Below are 24,183 nucleotides of genomic sequence, written 5' to 3'. Positions count from 1 at the left end.
ACAGAAACTTGAGTTTGAATTTGTTTTCCTTGCATGAGGACACATAGCCAAAAATATTGCTAAGAGCAATGTCAAAGAGTTTACTGCCTGAGTTTTCTTCTAGGAGTTTTATGTCTTACATTTACATCTTTAATTCATTTTGAGTTTATTTTGTATATAGTTTAAGAAAATGGTCTAGGATTAAAAATGATGATGGTATAAGTACTACACAGATATGCTCCCAGGACCAAACTGGAATTACAAGTGAAATGAAAAAAAAAAAAAAAATCCTGAAAATCAATTGAAGATTAGCTGGAAGAACCTTGATAACCACAGATGGAAAGTGGTGACCACATAGAGACTGGTAGGAAGGTGGAAGCTAGAAAGGGTTGGTCAGGCTTCCACAGATAGCAACTGAAGATCTGGAGAGATATCTCTGCTATGGGGGGTTACCACTGAGAACTCAGGGGTCTAATCCCCAAGCTGCCCCCTCCCCTCCGCCCCCACATCCCAGCAGAGAGCCCCAGAACTGAGAAAGGTGTACACCTAACTTCTGAATGTGAAAAGTTCACATCCCAGCAAGGTTGCTGTCTGCCAGGGAAAGATGGCTGGAAATACAGTCACCCTCTTAAAGGGCCGCTGAACAAAATTCCCTGTGCTGCCACTCACCATGGGCTCAGGCAGAGGAAGGGCAAAGTGGACTGGAGCTGTGTGAGTAGAAACCAGGATTGGGGGTTCTGGAGTTAGAGCTCAGAAGGCAGATACTTTGGCTTCTTGTGCTGAGTTAGTCCCCCAAGCTGTAGGTATCTTTTTCAGGAAGAGAGTTGTTATCCTGGTAATTTTGCCTAGGGCAGTGGTCAGCAAACTGTGGCTCATTGGCCCCTTGAGTGTTCTAACACCACTTCTTCAAAATAGACTAGCCCAGGCCAAAAACCGACTTCTGCACATGGGCCACGAAGTTTCAATCGCACTGTACATGCACGCCCGCACGTGGTATTTTGTGGAAGAACCACACTCAAGGGGCCAAAGAGCTGCATGTGGCTCGGGAGCTGTAGTTTGCTGACCACTGGCATAGGGGGAAGACAGTTGACGCACCCTATTAGAAAACACCTTGCCCCACCAGTGGAAAAACTCACCACACCTGTGGATGATTGCCTGAGGAGTTCTCAAGAATGAATCCAATCAGTCTGCAGGCAGAGCTGGTCTCTGGAGGCTTAGAGATTTTTCCTGATCTAATTAGTCAGAAACAGTGACACTGTCCTGCACTAGAGATTGGGAGGCATAGCAGATCTACCTAATACTTAGTGGCAAACCCAAACATGCAGCCAAAATGAGGAGACAAAAAACAACCCCCAAATGAAAGAACAAGACAGTTCTCCAGAAGTAATAAATGAAATGGGGATAAGAAATTTATTTGATATAGAGTTCAGAATAATGATGTAAAGATGCCCATCAGCAGGAGAAAAGATATAGTATCTATGAAAGAAGAACAGTTGGAAATAAAGAATGGCATAGCATAAATAAAGAACACATTGGAAGGAATACACAGCAGATTATGGGAAGCTGAGGGTCGGATCAGTGACTTAGAAGACAGGGTTGAAAAAAATCACTCAATCAGAGAGCCAAAAAGAAAACAATTGAAAATAGGACAGCTTAAGGGATCTGTGTGGGACAACATGAAACGTAACAATATTAGAATAGCAGGTGTGTCAGAAGAGGCAGAAGGGATAGAGTATGTATTTGAAGAAATAATTGTAGACCCCTAGCTGGTTTGGCTCAGTGGATAGAGTATTGTCCTATGGACAAAAGGGTCCCAGGTTCGATTCCTGTCAAGGGCACATGCCCGGGTTGTGGGTTTAATCTCTAGTGGGGCGCATGCAGGAGGCAGCTGATCAGTGATTCTCTCTCATCAAGATGTTTTTACCGTGTTTCCCCGAAAATAAAACATCCTCTGAAAATAAGACCTACTTAAGGTTTCCTTCTGAGTGAAATATAAGGCATTCCCCAAAAATAAGGCCCCCCAGGCTCTGTCTTAGAATGAAAATTAATTTACTGTAAACTTTGTGAAAACCTAAACTGCAAGAATTCATGGGAGAAAATCACTGACAGTTGCATTGCAAATGCACTGCGAGCAGGCTACCTTGACAAGAAGTACTCATTTAAAGACAGTGCTATTGCTAAACATGAGAGATTTGGTCCACTGTTTCTGAAAGAAATGGAGTCACAAGAAATTCACCAGGAAATTCAGGAATTGGATTGTTATGATGATGTTCCAGAAGATGATGACGATTGTCATTGAATAAATGAGTAGATTCTTGATACTGTAGGATTAACAGTTTGTCTGGTTTGTGTTGACAACTACCGTACTACCATACCGTATACAGGTAATAAATTCCCTTTATTTTCATTTAACAATAAATGTGTACCGTATTCTTCTTCATGGAAAAATAATACAACCCCTGAAAATAAGACCTAGAGCATCTTTGGGAGCAAAAATTAATATAAGACACTATCTTATATTCAGGGAAACAGGGTATCTGTCTCTCTACCTCTTCTCTGAAATCAATAAAAATATTAAAAGAAAAAGAAGAAATAATGGCAGAAAACATTCCTAATCTGGTAAAGGAAAAAGTCACACAATTTCAGGAAGACAGAGAGCCCTAAACAAGAAGAACCAATACAGGCCCATGCTCTGATACATTATAATTAAAATGCAAAAATTTAAAGACAAAGAGAGAACCTTAAAAGCAGCAAGAGAAAAGAAAACTTTCATATAAAGTAGTTCCCATAAGGCTGACACCTGATTTCTCATCAAAAACTACAGACCAGAAGGGAATGGCATGAAGTACTCAAGGTAATGGAAAGCAAGTATCTGAGACCAAGATTACTATATTCAACAAGGCTATCATTCAAAATAGATGGTCAAATAACAAGCTTCTCAGACAAAAAGGCTAAAGGAGTTCATCATCACCAAGCTAGCATTACAAGAAATGCTTAAGGGATTTCTGAGAAGAAGAAACAGAGAGAAACCTAGCTGTACAGAATTAAAGTGGCTATAAATAAGTACCTCTCAGTAACCCTAAATGTAAATGGACTAAATACTCCAATCAAAAGGTCTAGGGTAGCTGAATGGATAAAAAACATATGACGTAACTTTATGCTGTCTACAAGGGACCACTTCAGAACAAAATACTCACACAAGATGAGAATGAAGGGATGGAAAAAAATGTTTTCATGCAAATGGAAAGGAAAAAGAAAAGCTGGGGTAGCAGTATTCATATCTGACAAAATAGACTTAAAAATGAAGGCCATCAAAAGAGACAACAAAGGTCATTACAAATACTAATGAGATCAATCCAACAAGTGGATAAAACCCTTTTTACAAGTGGTAAATATATGCACCCAATAATGGTGCACCTAATTATATAAGAAACTTTTAGAGGACTTTCAGGGGGAGATCGACAACAATACAGTCATAGTAGGGGACTTTAACACCCCACTGACTTCACTGGATAGATCTTCCAGACAAAAAATTTAAGGAAACAGTGACTCTAAATGACTAGTGTGTGAATTCGTGCACTTTGAAAGGAAATTAATTAGAATATTTAAATATTGCTATTCGCCCTTTCTCTATAATAGAAGTGTCAACCATATTTGTGATTGTCAATGACAGATCGAAACACACACATGCCATTGGCACCGAGAGCTTTATATGTATGATGCATCTGTGAGTCAACTTAGCCTTTTATATGTATAGAATAAACTTGGTTTGTTAGACCTGCTTTCTGATGCAGCTAAACTTTTTTCCAATCTTGTGAAGCACCCCAACATCTCTTAATTGTCAGCAGCACAACAGTAAATATCAATCTGAAGCCGATTATTATTGTAGATGATGCAGGGAGAAGAAAAAGGGTAAAATATTTAATTGCAGCAGAATATTTGACTATATTCTGCACAATAAGAAAACCTGAAGTCCTTTTCAAGGTCCACCATTTCTTCTTTTAAGTTGGGTCAAGTTTCTAAACTTTCTAAATCTCTGTTTTTCCCCTAATGAAAAGAAAATAGGATTTTACGGAGTCTCTCGTCTATCTACTCCAGGACTTCTGAGAAGATCAAATGAGATAAGGCACTGGAAAACACTTCACAGACATTTGGTTATAGTGTAAAGTGTTTCCACCTGGCTATAAAGCAAGCTGTGTTCCTGGGCTGAAGAAACTGCAAGGAGGCTAGTCATTGCTAGGAAGAGGAAGCCAGGCATTGCTATGTGATGTCATTACTTGGACAGAGGGAAGAACACTTACCATATTAGCCTTTATATATATATATATATATATATATACACACACACACACACACACACACACACACACACATATATATATATTTCACCCCAAAGTTGCAAATATACATCCTTCTAAAGTGCACATGGTTCATTCTCAAAGATAGACCACATGTTGGGACATAAAATAAGTCTCTACAAATTCAAGAAAATTGAAATCATATCAAGCATCTTCTCAGATCATAGTGGAATGAAATTAGAAATCAACTACAATAAAAATGCCCCAAAACATTCAAATACATGGAAGCTAAATAGCATTTTATTAAATAGTGAATGCTTTACCAATGAGATCTAGAAAGAAATAAAAAACTTTCTAGATACAAATGAAAATAAACACACTGCAACCTAAAATCTCTGGAATCCAGCAAAAGCAGAGAGCAATGTTCATAGCACTAGAGGCCTATCTAAAACAAAACAAAACAAAACAAAACAAAAATATTAATAATAAAATAACTCTGCAACTAAAATAACTAGAAAAAGAACAAGAAAAGCCTAGAGTAAACAGAAGGAAGTAAATAATACAGATTAGAGCAGAAATAAATAACATAGAGACTGGGAAAAAAAAATCAATGAAACCAAGACCTGGTTCTTTGAAAGGACAAGCAAAATTGATAAATCATTAGCCAGACTCATCAAGAAACAAAGAGAGAGGACCCAAATAAATAAAAGAAGAAATGGAAGTGGAAAAGTAGCCACTGACACCACAAAAATATTAAAGATTGTAAGAAAATGCTATGAATAACTATGCTAATAAGCTGGACAATGTGGATGAAATGGATAAATTCCTACAAAAATACAATCTCCCAAAAAAGTGGAATTAGGAAGAATAAAAAAACCTGAATAGGCCAATAACAACTGATGAAATAGAAGCAGTAATAAAAAACAAAAACAAAACAAAACAAAACAAACAAACAAAAAAACCCTCCCACAAACAAAAGCCTGGGTCTGGATGGCTTCACGGGAATTTTAAGAAACATTCAAAGATGAACTAATATCTGTACTTAAAATATTCCAAAAAATCCAAGAGGAAGGAACACTTCCAAGCTCTTTTTATAAGGCCAGCATTATATTAATTTCAAAACCAAATAAAGACATTACAAAGAAAGAGAATTACAGATCAATATACCTGGTGAACATAGATGCTAAAATCCTCAACAAAATATTAGCAAATCAGATCCAGCAATATATTAAAAAGGCCAAGTGGGATTTATTCTAGGATGCAAGGCTGATACAATATCTGCAAATCAATAAATATGATACATCACATAAACAAAATGAGAGACAAAAATCATCTGATCATCAATGCAGAAGAAGCAAGCATTCAACGAAGTCCAATACCCTTTTTTGGTAAAAACTCTCTGCAAAGTGGGAATCGAGGGAGTATTTCTCAACATGATAAAGACCATATATGATACACTTCCAGTGAACATTATATTCAGTGGGCAAAAACAAAAATAATTTCCCTTAAGAACAGGAACAAGACAGGGATGTCTACTTTCACCACTCTTATTCAACGCTAGATGCCCAGTGCATGAATTTTGTGCACAGTTAGGGTTCCTAGGCCTGGATGGTGATCAGGGCCAGTTGGCACTTTTATAGTTTTATGACTTACATTTAAGTCTGTAAAAATGGGGCCTTTCTTCTCTGGATGCTGGCTGGAGCCTTTCTTCCCTGGATGCTGGTTGCTAGCTGGGTCCTTCCTTCATTCTGAGTCATCCCCTGGTGGTCAGTGCATATTGTAGCAAGTGATGGAAGTCCTGGTCTTCTCATCGAAATATGGAGGGGACACTGCATATTATATACATACATACATACATATATATGTGTATATATATAATGTAGATAGGTAGATAGATAGATAGTACTAGAAGTCCTAACCACAATAATCAGACAAGAAGCATCTAAATTGGAAAGGAGGAAGTAAAACTCATTATTCGCAGATGATGTGTTATGCATAGATAACCAACCCTAAGGACTCCACCAAAGAAAACTAGATTTAATAAATGAATTTGGCAATGTAGTAGGACACAAAATCAACACCCAAAAATCGATGGAGTTTTTTATACATCAATAATAAATTCTCAGAGAGAAACTAAACAAACAACCCCACTTACCAGTGCAACAGCAAAATATAAGAAACTTAGGAATAAACTTAACCAAGGAGGTAAAAGACTTGTAATTCAGGAAACTACAGGACATTGGAAAAAAAAAAGATAGAGGGAGATAAATTTAAGTGGAAGCATATTTTGTGTTCATGGGCTGGTAGAATTAATATCATTAAAATGTTCATACCACAGAGTCAATGCTATCTTTATTAAAATGCCAAGAGTATATTTCACAGATTTAGAACAAATTCTCCAAAAATTTATAGAGACCCAAAAAAGACCCTTGAGAAAGAAGAATAAAGCTTGAGGAATCACAATACTAGATATCGAGTTATATTACAAAGCCACTGCAATCAAAATAGACTGGTATTGGAACAAGAACAGGCATATAGATTAATGGAACAGAACAGAGCTGTCAGAAATTGACCCAAGGCATTACACTCAATATTAGACAAAAGAGGTAAGAGCATACAATGGAGTCAAGACAGTCTCTTCAATATATGGTATTAGTAACATTGGAGAGGTACTTGCAAAAAATAATAAAACTAGTCCACCAATTTACAGCATACCTAAGAATAAATAAGAATTACAGCATACATAAGAATAAATAAGAGAAAAGACTAAATGTAAGTCATAAAACTATATAAAAATCCTAGAAGAAACCACAGATATATCTCGGATATATCTCAGCAATAACTTTGCCCATATATCTTCTAGGGCAAGGGAAACTGAAGAGAAAATACATGGACTACATAAAAATAAAAAGCTTCTGCACAGCAAAAATAACTATCAACGAAATAAAAAGGGAGCCCATTATATGGGAGGAAATATTTGGCTGTGATACATGTGATAAAGGGTTAATAAAATATATAAGGAACTCATACAACTTAACAAAAGGAAGACAAACAATCCAATTAAAAAATGGACAAAGTACCTAAATAGACACTTCTCTGTGGACATGCAGATGGCCAAGAGACATGAAAAAATGCTCAAAGTCACTGATCATCAGAGAGATGCAAATTAAAACAACAATGAGCTAGGCCAGTGTGGCTCAGTGATTGAGCTTCAACCTGTGAACCAGGAGGTCATGGTTTGATTCCTGGTCAGGACACATGCCTAGGTTGCTAGCACCATCTTAATGAGGTGTGTAGGAGGCAGCTGATCAATGATTATCTCTCATTATTGATGTTTCTAGCTATGTGTACCTCTCCCTTCCTCTCTGAAATCAAACACACACACACACACACACACACACACACACACACACACTGGAGGCCCGGTGCACAAAATTTGTGCATTGGGGGTGTCCCCCAGCCTGGCCTGCACCCTCTCACAGTCCAGGATCCCTCAGGAGTTGTCCGCCTGCCAGTTTAGTAAGCTGGCAGTCAGACATTCCCTCTTGCACTCCAGGACTCTCGCAGTCCAGGACTCCTCGCTCCTTACTGCCGCTGGGCTCACTAGCCATTGGCCTGGCCTGGGGCTGAGTGATGCTCTTCTTGTGGGAGTACACTGACCACTAGGGGGCAGCTCCTGCATTGAGCGTTTGCCCCTGGTGGTCAGTGTGCGTCATAGTGACCGGTTGTTCCACTGTTCGGTCGATTTGCATATTATGCTTTTATTATATAGGATGTATGTGACCATGAGGTATCACCTCACATCTTTCAGAATGGCTGTCATCAACAAATCAACAAATGACAAGTGTTTTGTGGATGTGGAGAAAAGGGAACCCTAGTACATTAAAAAAACAATATGGTATTTCCTAAAAAATTAAAAATGGAACTGCCATTTGCCCCAGTGATCCACTTCTAGAAACCAAAAACACTATTCAGAAAGAATGTATGCATATCTATGGTCATAGCAGCACAACTTATAATCACTAAGATTAGGAAATGGGACCCCGGACCTTTCAGTCTGCAGGCCAACGCTCTATCCACTGAGCCAAACCAGCTAAGGCTGCCTTTTCCATTTTAGTCTTCAATCCATTTTAATTCATTTTAATTTCCCTGATAAAGCCTTTTCTCTTGAAGTCTATTTTGTCTAATGTTAATATTGCTAATTTGATTTCATTTTGTTTCTATTTCCTTGGTGTATCTTTTTGCCATCTTTTTACTTGTGTTTTTTCCTTGTTTTAGATTTTGCTTTATATAAATAGCATATTTCTGTATTTAGAAAATTCATTTTTATAATTTGTTTCTTTTTTTAAAAATTGATTTTTCACAGAGAGGAGGGGAGAGAGAGAGAGAGTTAGAAACATCGATGAGAGAGAAATATAGATCAGCTGCCTCTTGCACACCCCCTATTGGGGATGTGCCCACAACCAAGGCACATGCCCTTGACCGGAATCGAACTTGGGACCCTTCAGTCCGCAGGCCGATGCTCCATCCACTGAGCCAAACTGGTCAGGGCTATAATTTGTTTCTTAATTGGGAAATTTCATTTTTTTCTTCTTTCTCTTTTCATGCTATACCTCCCACCCTTTTAGACTGAGTTTCTTTTCTCTCTCCCTTCTGCTTTTCTCATTTTTTTTTTCTCATTTTATTCCTTAGCAGTTATATATTTTATTCTTTGGTCTTCCTTTAGTGAGTACCCCAGTTTTTAAAATAGTACATACTTAAAGTTCAAACATAAGTTTGAATAACACAAGGATCCTTGAATGCTTTATTGCCCCTCATTTTCTGCCAATGCATGCCATTGTTGTTCAGTTTCACAGTTTTTCTTTTTTTTTTTTTAATGTATTTTTATTTTTATTATATATACTAAAGGCCCGGTGCATGAAATTTGTGCACGGGGGGAGGGGAGGGGTGTCCCTCAGCCCAGCCTGCACCCTCTCCAATCTGGGACATAACTCTCACAATCCAGGACTGCTGGCTTCTGACTGCTTGCCTCTTTGTCTGTCTGATTGCCCCTAACCACTTCTGTCTGCCAGCCTGATCACCCCCTGACCACTCCCCTGCCAGACTGATCAACACCTAACTGCTCCCTGCCAGCCTGATTGCCCTTAACTGCCTTCCCCTGCTGGCCTGGTTGTCCTAACTGCCCTCCCTTGTAGGCCTGGTTGCCCCCAACTGCCCTCCCCTGCTGACCTGGTCACCCCTAACTGCCCTCCCTTGCCAGCCTGGTCACCTCTGACTGCCCTCTGCTGCCAGCTTGGTCACTCCCAACTGCCCTCCCCTGTAGGCCTGTTTGCCCCTGCTGGCCTGATCACCCCCCAACTGCCATTTTTTGCAGACCTGGTCCCCCCAACTGCCCTTCCCTGCTGGCCTTATTGCCCACTTCCTTCCCCTGCCAGCCATCTTGTGACAACCATCTTGTGTCCAGGGGGGGCAGCCATCTTTGGCCACATGGGAGTGGCCATCTTGTGTATTGGAGTGATGGTCAATTTGCATATTACTCTTTTATTAGATAGGATATGTTTTTATTGATTTCAGAGAGGAAGGGAGAGAGAAATATCAATGATGAGAGAGAATTACTGATTGGCTGCCTCCTGCATGCCTCCTTCTGGACGGATTAAGCCCACAATCAGGGCATGTGCCCTTGGCTGGAATCGAATCTGGGACCCTTTAGTCTGAAGGCCATTGCACTATCCACTGAGCCAAACTGGCTAGGGCATTAATATATTTTTATTGATTTCAGAGTGGAAAGGAGAGAGGGAGAGAGGAACATCAGTGATGAGAGAGAATCATTTATCAGCTGTCTCCTGCCCGCCCCAAACTGGGGACTGAGCCTGCAACTCTGGCTTGTGCTCTGACTGGGAATTGAATCATGACCTCCTGGTTAATAGGTTGATGCTCAACCAATGGGCCCCGCTGGCTAGGCATTTCCACAGTTTTTATATTTCTCAATTCAACACCACAAAATTATACTTATTTTTCTATATAAATTCAATTTATCCTTAGACTATTTTTAAAAGAAACAGTGGTGTGCTGTTTTTCTAAAAATATGCCTTTATAGATTTATATATAATATGTATATTATAAAATCCATACATGTATTTACATGATTGCTACATGCAAAAGTACAGCACTGTGTTATTACATATCTATAGGTATATTCCTTCTGCTCATCCCTGCTGTGCTGCTCCCAGGTGAAGCAGCTCTCGGCTGGCTCAGCCAGGTGCCTCTGAGTGAGGGCCGCCGTAGAGAAGGTGCGTGGCTGCTGAGGGAGCAGCAGGTTGCAGGACTTGGTAGGCAATATCTGGAGCCATCAACCCATGGTGACAATGCTGTCCTTGAGATGGAGGTGGCTGCAGAGCTTCTGGGGCCATTCTATGTCCAGGACTTGCTTGCCTGAACCAATAACTTGTATAGGTAAGGGGAGCAGAAGGCTGAGAGGCAGCAACTCCTTCCAGCCTTGGTCCCATGAAGGGGAAAAGGCTGGATGAAAATTATAGTTTTGATTATTTCTTTTATTTAGTCAGTAGATACTTAGAAAAGTTCCATATTTTATCAATTCCTTTGCTCATTTTACTTCATTCTGGTGCTATTTTCCCTTTATATAATGTATATCCTTTACAAGTTTATTTGGTGAGTCTAAACACTCAAATTTTACTCGTCTGAAAATTATTTTAATCTGCCATTGTTCTTTAAAGTTAGTTGATTGGTTTAAGAGTTTAAAAGAACAGGGGTTGGCAAAGTGGTTTTTAAAAGGTCAATAATATTTTTAGTTTTGTGGGCCATATAGTCTCTCTCAAGTAACTAAATTAGTCAGTTTGTAGTAAACAAGCAACCTCAGACAATATGTCAACACGTGAGTGTGACAGAAGATTTTGTTGATAGACACCAAAGTTTGAATTTTATGTAATTATCATGTGTTATGAAATGCTAATTTTTTAAACCATTAGAAAGTGCAAAAGCCATTCAGCCAGTTTGTGGGCTGTGTAAAAACAGGCTGGAGCCCTAGCCAGTTTGACTCAGTGGATAGAGTGTTGGCCTATAGACCAAAAGGTCCCAGGTTCAATTCCAATCAAGGGTACATACCTTGGTTGCAGGCTCTTCCCTGGCCCGGGCCCTGGTTGAGGCTTGTGTAGGAGGCAACCAATCGATGTGTTTCTCTCACATTAATATTTCTCTTTGTCTTTCCCTTTCTCTTCCACTCTCTCTGAAAACAGGCTGGATTTGACCTTAGGCTATAGGTTTTGCTGACCTTTTATCTAGATTAGCATTTATTTTACTAGCACTGGATATTTGGTAGTAATCCTATATAATAAAAGGCTAGGTGGCATCATGCTCTCATGCAATGTTCTTGTGCAATGTCATCACAAGATGGCTGGCAGGGGAAGGCAGTTGTGGGTGATCAGGCCAGCAGGGGAGGGCAGTTGGAGGGAATCCAGCTGGTAGGAGAGGGAAGTTGGGGGTGAGATCAGGCTAGCAGGGGAGGGCAGTTGGGGGCGATCAGACCAGCAGAGTAGGACAATTGGGGGTGATCAGGCCAGCAGGGGAGCAGTTAGGTGTCAATCAATCTGGCAGGGGAGCAGTTAGGGGGCAATTAGGAGCAATTGGGCAGGCTGGCAGGTGAGCAGTAAGGAGTCAGCAGTCCCGGATTGTGTGAGGGATGTGATTAGGCCTAAACTGGCAGTCGGACATCCCTCAAGGGATCCCAGAGTGGAGAGGGTGCAGGCCGGGCTGAGGTACACCCCACTCATGCATGAATTTTGTACACCAGGCCTATAGTTATTCTTATAATGTCTTAATGTGATACTATCTTTCATTTTTAATTATTGAGAAGTCAGCTGTCAATCTAATTATCCTTTATTTTTAGGTAATGTGGTGATATATTTTTCCTTTGTCATGCTTTATTTATTTTTTAATATTTTTATTAACTTTTAGAGAGAGAGGAAGGGAGAGGGAGAAAGAGAAACATTGATATGAGAGCAGAACATTAATTGGCTATCTCCTGCTTGCCCCCTACTAAGGATTGAGCTGGAAACCTGGGCATCTGCCCTGATTAGGAATCCAACTTGTAACCTTTCAGTGCATAGGATTATGCTCAATCAACTGAGCCACACCTGGCAGGGCTTCTTGGTTGCTTTTAAGAATGTCTTAGTGTCTCTGGTGTGAGTCCCTGTGATATATTTAAATGTGGCTTTATTTTCATTTAACCTGGTCAGGATTGGTTGAGTACCCAGAATCTGAAAATTCGTGTCTCATTATTTATGGAAATTTTCAGCTGTTATATTTTGCTCATATCATATTATACCATATCATATAAAACATAGGAGGTAGAAAGATCCATTTGAAGTTTCTTTTCAATTATTATGTAAGCTATTATCTACTATACTAGTGGCCTGGTGCATGAAATTCTTGTTCATTAAAAGGGGATTAATTAGAGGAAATATTTTAATATTGCTATTTGCCCTTTCTCTATAATAAAAGTGTCAGAGATGAAAGAAAATTAGTAAAATAAATATGAAAATATTCCTCCTGTCAGAATCTGGGGCACACCACAGAACCCAGAGTCAAGTCCCCACCCACCACATGCTCCTCAAAATTGCATGAGACCTGGGTCTAGATTCAGCTGGCCCCCCACCATTGGACTAGATCTAGACTTGGCTGGTCTTACCCTTGTAAAACCCCACTGGGTGTGTGTGTGTGTGGGAGTGCAGCCTCAGGTTCCCTGGCCCAGTACTGGAGTGGGGGGCATGACCTGAGGTCCCCCTGCCCAGGCAGTGCACCTTTAGGTCCCCTGTCAAACTCTGCCGAGTAGGAGACGTGGCCTGAGATCTCCTGTCAAGCCCTGTCAGGTGGGAGGCGCGGCCTCAGGTTCCCCATCAAGCCCTGCTGGGAGGAAGTTGCGGCCTGAGGTCTTCTGGCCCAGCACTAGAGTGTTGGGGGCACAGCCTCAGGTCCCCTGGCCTGGCACTGGGGTAAGGGGCACAGCCTGAGGGCCTCCATCAAGCCTTGCCAGGTGTGTGTGCACAGCCTGAAGCCTTGCCAGGTGGGGATGGGGGTGGGGCACAGCCTCAGGTTCCTGCTGATTTCTTGTTAAGGCTCATTACAAGAACTCGGTCTCCATTGTGGGTTCAGCCATTTTGTGTTATGATTCCACTGTTGGTGCCGCCATTTTTGTGGTGGAGGGATGGTCTTATTTAATATAATGTGTTACTTAAAAATAATTCCCTCCTACTGTTGAGTCCTATACAGTTTCTGTGTAGTTGACCTCATAAGCTTCCTTTTAAAATGTTTTAAAATTTTATAGGCACAAGCTTTTAATAGAGCTCAGTTATTTAAAGTACGGTACTCTAAAAGATGCTGAAAACTAGAGTTTCAAGTCTTTATTTAAAAAAGACATTAAGCTTCATTGAAAAACCAACTGTAGAGAAAAAGACTGCAACAGGGCCATGGCAATTCCATGGCATCTATACCCCAAGTCTTTCATGCAGTCGGTCAGTGGATATCACACTGATCTGCTGTGTGGACACAAGTAAGTCTAGCCTAGGGGTGGGGAGTTGAATCTGGGTCCTGTTGTAAATTTGTTATTCTTGAATCGGAACAGGCCAAGAAGTAACTGGCATGAAGGATTAAGTTGGAATGCGCCTCTCCTGTCCCATACCTCCAACCTTCAACTTCTGGGTTTTGGTTCTTCCTATGATCTATGTTGAGTCCTTGTAAGTTTACTGTTAAATGCTGTCCATGATAGGGCCTTAGAGCTTGGTCTAATGGTAGTGATTTCTGTAGCCCTCTCATGTACTGCCACTCTCATTTCACTGAGTGCTGCAAGTGAACCTTTTCTCACTATCCCTGATCTACCATTCATGAACATCTCACCAGCCAGTTGCTTGAAATATTCTGGAAGATCAGCATATTCATTTCTGTAGATGACCTTACCCCTTTATCCAGCATGCTTTCTTTAAGCTTCTTGAAATCATCTACATCTCCTTCAAACCAGTATGAAATGTTCTAAGTCAGTTTTATGCTTGACAGCCTCTAACAAAAAGGGCTTAGAAAGTGGTATCATCCATAGTCCAGCCACAGTCCAGGAAAAGAAATGACTTGTTTTCATAGAGTTTCTGAGTCTCTTGTAACTTCATTGTCCCTGAGCATATTCTGATACCCTGCTGGTTATACCACTGTGGTTGGTATAACCCTAGAAGCTTCTACTTCTCTTGAGTTCACTCTAAAGCCTTTTTTTCACCAGTAAGGTCAAGGATTCAAGTTGTTTTCTCTGCTCTGCTGCATACAGTTCCAAGAGATTGTCAAAATTTGTAGTCAATACCAGGGCTCCACTTTTCATAAGGTGGAAAATTGACTGAAGTAGCTGTTTTCCAGAGTCTTCCATTTTTACTCCAAGCCATTGAATACTTCATATAAACAGTTCTTGAAAAATGTATATCGAACATTACTAGTACAAGGAGAGTCTTTGAATAGGTAACAACATATTTGTTGTTCATAATTTTTATCTTTATTTTCTTCCTCTTCCTAAAGAACCCCTTTCAGCAATTCATATAATTCTATTTTGGCGGTGATGAACTCTTTAGCTTTTTTTTATTTGTGAAGCTCTTTATCTGGTCTTCGATTCTGAGTGATAGATTTTTGTCTCCATGGAGACATTTCTGCAATTTTTTGCGCTCATCTTCTCAAAATTAATGGCAGCATCCTTAAGGCCTGAATTAACCCCTTCCAGGATTTTAGGGCTGGAACCTGAGTTGCAATTGCAGCAATAATGCTTGTTCCAATCACCAGCACAAGTTCCCAAGGCTTCTTACTTTTTAAGATTGGAAGCAGCTTCCTGTGCTTTTTGGTGGGGGGTGCACCATCTCTGAAATATAAAAAAATATTGTTCATATCAGAATTCTGGCTCTATGTAGAAGTCATTCATCCAGTTTTGTGCAAAGAATGAGAATTTCTTTGTCACTGCTTTTCCTCCTATGAAGCTTCGAGAAGGCATATTCATATCTGCTCCAAATGCTGCAGCTCTAACTCATAAACTCTCTTTTATTAAAATTATCACTTTTTTGGTTTGGTTGCTGAGAAGTATAGCATTACATATAATACTAATATGTAATGTCTAAGAAATTAGTACTTTTTTTGCACATTTTATCCTATATATAATTGATAAATACACATAAGTATTTTTATATTATTAATATGCATTTTACATTATTAATGGTTTACTTGACCTCTGTTTTTTAAACTATATTCAGAACAATTCTTTGTACCTGTATGCAGTTAATGGATTTATTGGAAAGCTACTGATTGTTATTTGAATGCTTAAGTTTGCAAGATTTATGCTAGTGCTTTAATATAGATTCTTTCATTTTAGAGAACTCAGTTTCCTGCATCTGCTGAAACTCAAAAACCCCACCTGAAAAAAGGTCTGTATACAATTTCATTGTATATTTGCAGATTTCTCTTTTCTATATGCATTAGAGCTTATCAAAATATGATTGGGTTCTTCCATAGCTAGTTTTTATTTTATGGAATTATTAGATATTGGAAGGTTGATTTTTACCTGTAAATGAGTTTAAATGGTTTTAAATATGTACTAATTTTTCACTTGTGAAAAAAACACTCTAAAATTCCCATAAGTACATTCGAGACCTCAATAATCTCATGTATATGTTAAATAAATGTGTTTGGTTTTACAAAAATTGAGTCTGGGAAGCCTAACTTGGTAAGGACCTATACTGTAAGGAAGTATATTTTATAATCTGATAGGAATATGACATATTTTATTTAGAGGAATAGGTTATCTTCACTTGTTACCTATAATAGTCTTAGGAAGGTTTGCATCAAGTTGTAGGTTAATACAGTATTGGATATTTTCCTATGCCTCAACTTCTTATTTCACCAGGCTATACTTCCTTTGCAGCATGTTCTTTTCCTATAGTCTGTTAAGAGTTTGAAATTTAATTTATCAATAAATTGTTTAGTTTACTCGGGGCGTTTCTGTTATTCTTTGAAATTATAATGTAAGTTAGAAAATCTGCCTTTCAGGAATTTATTTTCAAAGTGTTTTCCAGGATTATATCTTTCATTGAAAGAGCAGTACATATGTAATTTTGATTATTTGTTACATTTAGATGTAATTCTGCCAATCCTGTATAATAAAAGGGTAATATGCAAAATGACCCTAACGGCAGAACAACCAGAACGACAGCTGGACCAGCCACTATGAGGTGCACTGACTACCTCTTGGTCCTTTTCCCTTGCCAGCAGGCTCTGATTGCCTGATGGTGAATGGGGTCTGGGGGTGGGTGGCAGGGGATGTGGGTGACACCAGGCCAAGGCTCCCACCCTGCCAGTCACCCCACACACAGAGGGTGACCCATAGTGGGGGCAGGGCACCTCATGGTGAAAGGGGAACTGGAGTTGGGTGGTGATATGCGTGTTGAGGAAGATGGCCCTGATCGCAGGCCGGAACTATGGACCATATCCAGGCACGAATTTTGTGCATCGGGCCTCTAGTATCTATACTAATAATAGCCTAGGTGGTGTCACACCCTCATGTCATCACAAGATGGCCCTCACAAGATGGCCATATGCACAGTGGAGGCAGGTCCCAGCAGCCACTCCCCATGGTGAGGCCTGGGAGTCCCCTGCTCTGTGTGGCAAGGAGGAGGCAGGTCCCGGCGGAGGAGGTGGGACCAGCAGGGGAGGGCAGTTGGGGGTGATCAGGCCAGCAGGAGAACAGTTAGGTGTCAATCAGATTGGCAGGGGAGCAGTTAGGTGTGATCAGGCTGGCAGGCAGAAGCGGTTAGGGGCAATCAGGCAGCAGACAGGTGAGTGGTTAGGAGCCAGTAGTGAGAGGAATGTCCCAGGTTGGAGAGGGTGCAGGCTGGGCTGAAGGACGCCCCTCCCCCGTGCACAAATTTTGTGTACCAGGCCTCTAGTCCTATCTAATAAAGAGGGAACATGCTAATTGACCCTCACGCCATTGCAAAAATGGTGGCGCCCACAGCCAATAAGAAGAGAATATACTAATTGACTGCCCTGCCCTGCACCCACAGCCAATATGAAGAGAATATGCTAATTGACTCCTCTGCCCTCAAAGATGGCAGCACTCACAGCCAATAAGGAGGAAATATGTTGATTGCCCCAACCTCAATGATGGCAACACCCATCCTACCTAATAAAAGAGTAATATGCAAATTAACCCCTGGTCTGCTACACCAGCCACTCCCACCAGCCAATCAGAGCGAGTATGCAAATAAACCCAACTAAGATGGCTACAGCCACAGAGAGCAGGAGGGAGGTTTGGGTTTCCCAGGCAATGGTGGAAGCCAAGCTTTCCACCTGCCCTTGCGGGGCTAGGCCTCCACTCAAGGCTACAAAGTTTCAATTATAGAAGGTAAACAAATCCAAACAGAAATGGTGGCAGCCACAGAGTTGGAAAGAGCAGGAGGCTAAGGTTGCCCCAGGCAATGGAAAAAGCAATGCTTTTCTGCACACCCTGGCTGGCCCAGGCCTCCACTCCAGGCTACAAAGTTTCAATTATAGAAGATACATACCAACAGAAATGGCTGCCAGCCATGGAGTGAGCAGGAGGCTTGGCTCCGCTCCAGGCTACAAAGTTTCAATTGTAGAAGGTAAATTCCAGATAACCAGAACCTCCACTTGGGTCACCAGGGGTCATGGCTGGCCTGCAAATCACCACAGGCTCCTTGCTCAGGCCACCCCACGCCCCATGGGAACCCCCACCCTGATCCAGGACACCCTTCAGCGCAAACCAGCTGCCCCCACCCATACACCAGGCCTCTATCCTATCTAAGAAAAGATTAATATGCAGATTGACCATCACTCCAACACACAAGATGGCTGCTCCCATGTGGTCAAAGATTCTGCCCCCATGCAGACACAAGATGGCCACCACAAGATGGCCAGCAAGGGAGGACAGTTGGGAGGAACCAGGCCTGCACGGGAGGACAGTTAGGGGTGACCAGGCCAGCAGAAGAGGGAAGTTGGGGACAAACAGGCTGGCAGGCAATGGTTAGGGGGTGATCAGGCTGGCAGGCAGAAGTGGTTAGGGGCAATCAGGAAGGCAGTCAGGCAGCAGTCCTGGATTGTGAGAGGGATAACCAACTGCCCATTTAGGTCCGATCCAAGCAGGCAGGCCTAAACGGGCATTTGGACATCCCTAGAAGGGTCCCAGATTGGTGAGGATGCAGGCTGGGCTGAGGACACCCCACTCCCAACCCTGTGCACGAATTTTGTTCACTGGGCCTCTAGTAGCCAATAAGGAGGAAATATGCTAATTGACTGCCCTGCCTCAAAGATGGTGGTGCCCACAGCCAATAAGGAGGGAATATGCTAATTGACTGACACACTCTTAAAGATGACGGTGCCCACAGCCACAAGATGGCTGTGCCCAATCTTCTCAGCCCTACTGTGTGCCTGCCTCTGGAGTCCCCCAGTCACCTAGGGCCACCCGAGGCTCAGGTAACCAGGGATGGCTGACGCTTGCACTGCTGGCAGTTGCAGCAGCAGAGATGTGATCAGTTGTGGCCTTCTCCTGATCATGGGATCGCCTCCTGCCCCTGAGGGCTCCAGGACTGTGAGAGGGCATGCTGGGCTGAGGGACCCCCCCTCCAGTACATGAATTTTCATGCATGGACCTCTAGTTTAACATAATTGCTAATATTTTTATACTATTTCTGGGCATGAGAAATCTTCTTATGATATGTGTTACTTCATTCAATCACCAGGGTAATTTGGCTAGTTAGGTGGATGTAGTGGTATTATGATTATCTCTCCATTGTTCTTTCCACACTTCCTCTAGAGTCAAACCCAGAGGTTTCATTGATTCCTAGACTGGGAGAACTGTGATTAGTATATACCAATCGAGAATTGGCCCATGCCCAATCTACATTAATAAGATACAAAGTTTATAGCTATGAGGAAAAGAGATACAAACTATGCTATACAATTTAATAATCCTGTCCTGCCCCTTCTCATTAGTTCTTTCTCCCTTCTTCACTACAAAGCAACTGCTTTTTTATTTCTGTTATTGAAGTTTAGAATTTCCTGTTCCAGATTCCAGGACTAGTGATAGGTGTTTGGAATACAAATATAAATAGGGCATTGATTCTGCCCTCTGGATTGACAGTCTTCAGGGTATCTCATATAATAAAAGCTAATATGCTAAGTGTCCAATCGTTCATTTGACTGGTTGACCAGTTGCTATGATGTGCACTGACCACCAGGGGGCAGACACTCTGACTGGTAGGTTAGCTTGCTGCCAGGGTCTGGCTGATCGGGATTGGGTGAGACAAGCTGTAAACACCCTGAAGTCTTCTCATGGTCCCTTCAGAGTTGGTCAACCTCCTACGGTCCCTCCCTGGCAAGCTGGCCCCAATTGGGACTGAGTGACATAGGCCAGACACGCCCTGAACAAGTCTGTGCACAAAGCCTCTAGTATAGAGTATAAGCTAATACGATACAATAATTAAAGTTCAGTATATACTTTCTAAGCCCTTTCTTTTGAAGGTTAAACATTTCTAGTTTTTTTCAACTCTTCACATGAGATATTTAGAACACTTTGCTATTATTGCTTTTGTTTTCTGGTGAAATGTGTTGGTACCCTAGGAAGTATAGAATTCAGGACTAAGTAGAATATTCTAGTTATGGTGTGAATGGGGCCATATGGAATGTCTAGATTAAGATAAAATCTCTTCATCTGCACTTTTTATTTATGTTAGCCCAGCTCAAGGCTGCATTGCCTTTTGGGCAACCATTTAATACATTTGCAATACAACTGTATTATTACACAGTGGCAGGAGTAACATTCATGTAGACTGCAATAAAAATGATGCTTTGGAGTTGTGCATGGAGGTGACACTGGCCCCTAAAATATCGAGGTAATAACAACATGCTCTTAATCTTCCCTTAATTTCTGACTCCCATAACCCATAATTTAATATATTGATATGGTGGATTACATTGAATTTTGGAATGTTGTATCAGCCTTGCATTTTGGGATAAATCTCACACAGTCACGATATAGTAATCTTTTTATATATGGCCGGATTCAATTTGCTAATATTTTGTTATTGATTTCATACTTGTGTTCATGAAAGTTGTTGGTCTATAGTTTTTATTTTTTGTGATGCTTTTGTCTATTTTGGGTATCAGGGTTATGCTGGCCTCAAACAAATTAGGAACTATTTTCTGTCCTATTTCTTGGAAGATTTTGTGTAGAATTGATATTATTTTGTTCTTAAATGTTTGCTAGAATGTGACAGTGAAGTAATCTGGACCTGAATTTTTTTTGTTGTTGGTTTTTAAATATGAAATAAATTTCTTTAGTAGATGTGGAACTATTCAGATTATATATTTCTTTGGAGAGAACTTTGGTAATATTTTCCTTTCAAATAAATTTGTTCATTTCATCTCGCTTAATCAAGTTTATTTATTTTTTAATAAATATACTTTATTAATTTTTTACAGAGAGGAGAGGGATAGAGAGCTAGAAACATCAATCAGCTGCCTCCTGCACACCCCCCACTGGGGATGTGCCCGCAACCAATGTACATACCCTTGACCAGAATCGAACCCGGGACCTTCCAGTCCGTTGACTGATGCTCTAACATAGGGGTGTCGAACTCAATCAGAGAAGGGGCCAAAATCTAAAATCCAGCCTAAATCGCGGGCCAAATGGTTTACTGAACAGTCATAAACTGTCATTGTGATGGAAACGCAGCGGAGTGCAGTGATGACAGCGCGGTGCGGGCCACATTGCAAGGCCTGGCGGGACGGATTTGGCCCTCGGGCCTTGTGTTTGACACATGTGCTCTAACAACTGAGCCAAACCGGTTTCGGCTTAATCAAGTTTATTTGCATTAGGTTTATAATACTCCTATATTTTCTTTTTAATATCTGAAAGATGTGTAATAATCTTCCCTCTATTGTTGCTTTTGGTAATTTTTGTCTTTTTCTTGATCAGTCTGGCTAGAGGTTTATACTTTTATTGATCATTTCAAAGAATGAGCTTTTGATTTTATTGTCTCTCCCCCCCCCCCCCCCCCCTCTTTTGCTTTTCTGTTTCAATTTTATTGGTTTCTGCTCTTATCATCTAATACTAAAGGCCTGGTGTATGAAATTTGTCTACTGGGAGGGGGGAGGTCCCTCAGCCCAGCCCGCCCCATCTTACAGACAGGGAGCCCACAGAGGATGTCCTAAGCTGCAGTCTGGCCTCACCTCTGTGGCAGGTGACTGGTCTGATCAGGGGAAGGGGCCAGCCCCATCACCCCACTGCTGCTGCCACTGCTGCAGCCACCAAGGTGTTTTCATTAACACGAACTCTAGTCCCTTTGCCACAAAAAAAGACAACTTTCTTTAGGCATTTTCAAGATGTGATTTTCATATGATATGACCTTTCTTTCTTTCTTTCTTTCTTTCTTTCTTTCTTTCTTTCTTTCTTTCTTTCTTTCTTTCTTTCTTTCTTTCTTTTGTCTTTCTTTCTTTTGTCTTTCTTTCTTTCTTTCTTTCTTTCTTTCTTTCTTTCTTTCTTTCTTTCTTTCTTTCTTTCTTTTCTTTCTTTCTCTTTCTGTCTGTCTGTCTGTCTGTCTGTCTTTCTGTCTGTCTGTCTTTCTTGTCTTTCTTTTCCTCCTCACCTGAGGATATGTTTCCATTGATTTTTAGAGAGCTTGGGAGACAGAAGGAAAGACAGAGAGAAACATCAATATGAGAGGGACACTTCGATTGGTTGCCTCCTGCTTGAGCCCTGACCTGAGCCCTTGCCAGGGAGGAGGCTGTAACCTAAGTACATGCCCTTGATCAGAATTAAACCCTGACCTTGTGGTCAGCTGGCTGAGGCTCTATCCACTGAGCCAAACTGGCTAGGGCAGAATATGATATTTCTTAGCCCCTCCAGCAGTGGGCCTTAGTTTTTTCCTCCAGGAGTGTGGTAGAAAAACCCTAGATCACCTTCCTGGATTCTTATTACCCAAGTTACCAAGAACATTGCAAGTGGCATACAGGGAGCTTAGGCAATGAGCAATCAGAAAAGGTGTTTCCTCTGCAGCTCATGCGCAGAGGACCCTCTGCGTTTTTGTCCGCTGGGCTGGGGGCGTTCTGTCTGCTGGGCTTCTGTCTAATGGACTGGGGGCATGCTCCAAGCCCTGAGGCAGCTACAGGGGGCACGCCCTCAGCCTGGCATCCCTCTTGTGTCCCCTGGGCTAGAGGTGTGCTCTGAGCTGTGTGGCAGCAGCTCAGAGCACACCCTCAGTCCAGCAGCCCTGCATTGTGTCCGAGCCCTTCCTCCCTCTGTGTCCCGCCCCGGCCACTATGGGTGCCACCATCTTTGTTGCGGAGTGATGGTTACCTTTTTATTAGATTAAATTTTCTTGTGTTTAATTTGCTCTTCTTTTTTCAGGTTCTTAAGAGAGAAACTTGGAAATTAATTTGAGATCTTTTCTTTTGTAAGCATTTTGTATTTTATATTTTCCTTTAACCGCTGCTCACTTGGTTTATACACATTTCAAGTGTTATATTTTAACTTTTATAGAACTCTTTATTTTTAAATTAAGTCATTTTTAATATCAACAGTAATTGTTCACATTTTCTTTATTGTTTCATAAATATACAATTCTTTAAAAAAAATATATATTTTATTGATTTTGTACAGAGAGGAAGGGAGAGAGATAGAGAGTTAGAAACATCGATGAGAGAGAGTCATCGATCAGCTGCCTCTTGCACACCCCCTACTGGGGATATGCCCACAACCAAGGTACATGCCCTTGACTGGAATCGAACCCGGGACCTTTCAGTCCCCAAGCTGACGCTCTATCCTTTGAGCCAAACCGGTTTCGGCCATAAATTCTTAATTAAAAAGAAATGTTTTAATTGAGTTCATAGAGAGATTTTAGAGAGATATAAACATCTTTGATGAGAATCAGCTGCCTCCTACACACCCCTTCCTGGGGATTGAGCTCACATCCTGACATTGACTGGCTTATTTCACTCAGTATAATGTTCTCCAATTCCATCCAGGTTGCTGCAAATGATGAGAATTCCTTCCTTTTTATGGCAGCATAGTATTCCATTGTGTAGATGTACCATAGTTTTCTGATCTAGTCATCTGCTGACGGGCACCTAGGCTGTTTCCAAATTCTAGCTATTGTATCAATAAATTGTGCTGCTATGAACATAGGAGTGCATATATCCTTTTTTCATTGGTGTTTCTAGTTTCTTAGGATATATTCCTAGGAGTGGGATTACTGGGTCAAATGGGAGTTCCATTTTTAGTTTTTTGAGGAACCTCCATACTGTTCTCCACAGTGGTTGCACCAGTCTGCATTCCCACGGGCCGTGCACTGGGGTTCCTTTTGCTCCGCATTCTCGCCAGCACTTGTCATTTGTTGATTTGTTGATGTTAGCCATTCTGACAGGTGTGAGATGGTACTGCATTGTTGTTTTGATTTGCATCTCTGATGATTAGTGACTTTGAGCATGTTTTCATGTGCCTCTTGGCCTTCCTTCTGTCTTCTTTTGAAAAGATTCTATTTAGGTCCATTGCCCATTTTTTAATTGGATCATTTATCTTCCTTTTATTAGTTGTATAAGCTATCTATAGATGTTGGACATTAAACCTTTATCAGTGATAACATTTGCAAATATGTTCTCCCATACAGTGGGCTTTCTTGTTGTTTTGTTGATGGTTTCTTTTGCTGTAAAAAAGCATTTATTTTGATGTAGTCCCAATTTTTTTTTTCTCTTTAGCTTCCATTGCCGTAGGGGCAGTATTAGTGAAGTTCTTTTGGCATATGACAGAGATTTTTCTTTCTATAGATTCCTCTAGTATTTTTATGGTTTTCCTTCTTATGTT

The 24,183-nt window shown here is 41.1% G+C and overlaps 1 protein-coding gene and 1 pseudogene across 4 annotated transcripts in view; one reads left to right on the top strand and one right to left on the bottom strand.

The window, feature by feature from the left end:
• BBS4 (Bardet-Biedl syndrome 4) overlaps positions 1–24,183 on the top strand; it is a 128,242-nt gene that overhangs the window by 12,637 nt on the left and 91,422 nt on the right. For all 4 annotated transcript variants that reach the window (XM_045587186.1, XM_036456679.2, XM_045587191.1 and 1 more), the window contains exon 2: positions 15,682–15,733. In XM_045587186.1, coding sequence (XP_045443142.1) covers positions 15,682–15,733 — 52 coding nt within the window. The remainder of the gene's footprint in view (positions 1–15,681; positions 15,734–24,183) is intronic.
• On the bottom strand, positions 13,679–15,454 carry LOC118705961 (annotated as a pseudogene).

This window comes from Pipistrellus kuhlii, unplaced genomic scaffold (assembly GCF_014108245.1).
Source record: "Pipistrellus kuhlii isolate mPipKuh1 unplaced genomic scaffold, mPipKuh1.p scaffold_m20_p_1, whole genome shotgun sequence".
In the NCBI taxonomy this organism is placed as follows: domain Eukaryota; kingdom Metazoa; phylum Chordata; class Mammalia; order Chiroptera; family Vespertilionidae; genus Pipistrellus; species Pipistrellus kuhlii.
This window is presented reverse-complemented; position numbering and strand designations above follow the sequence as displayed.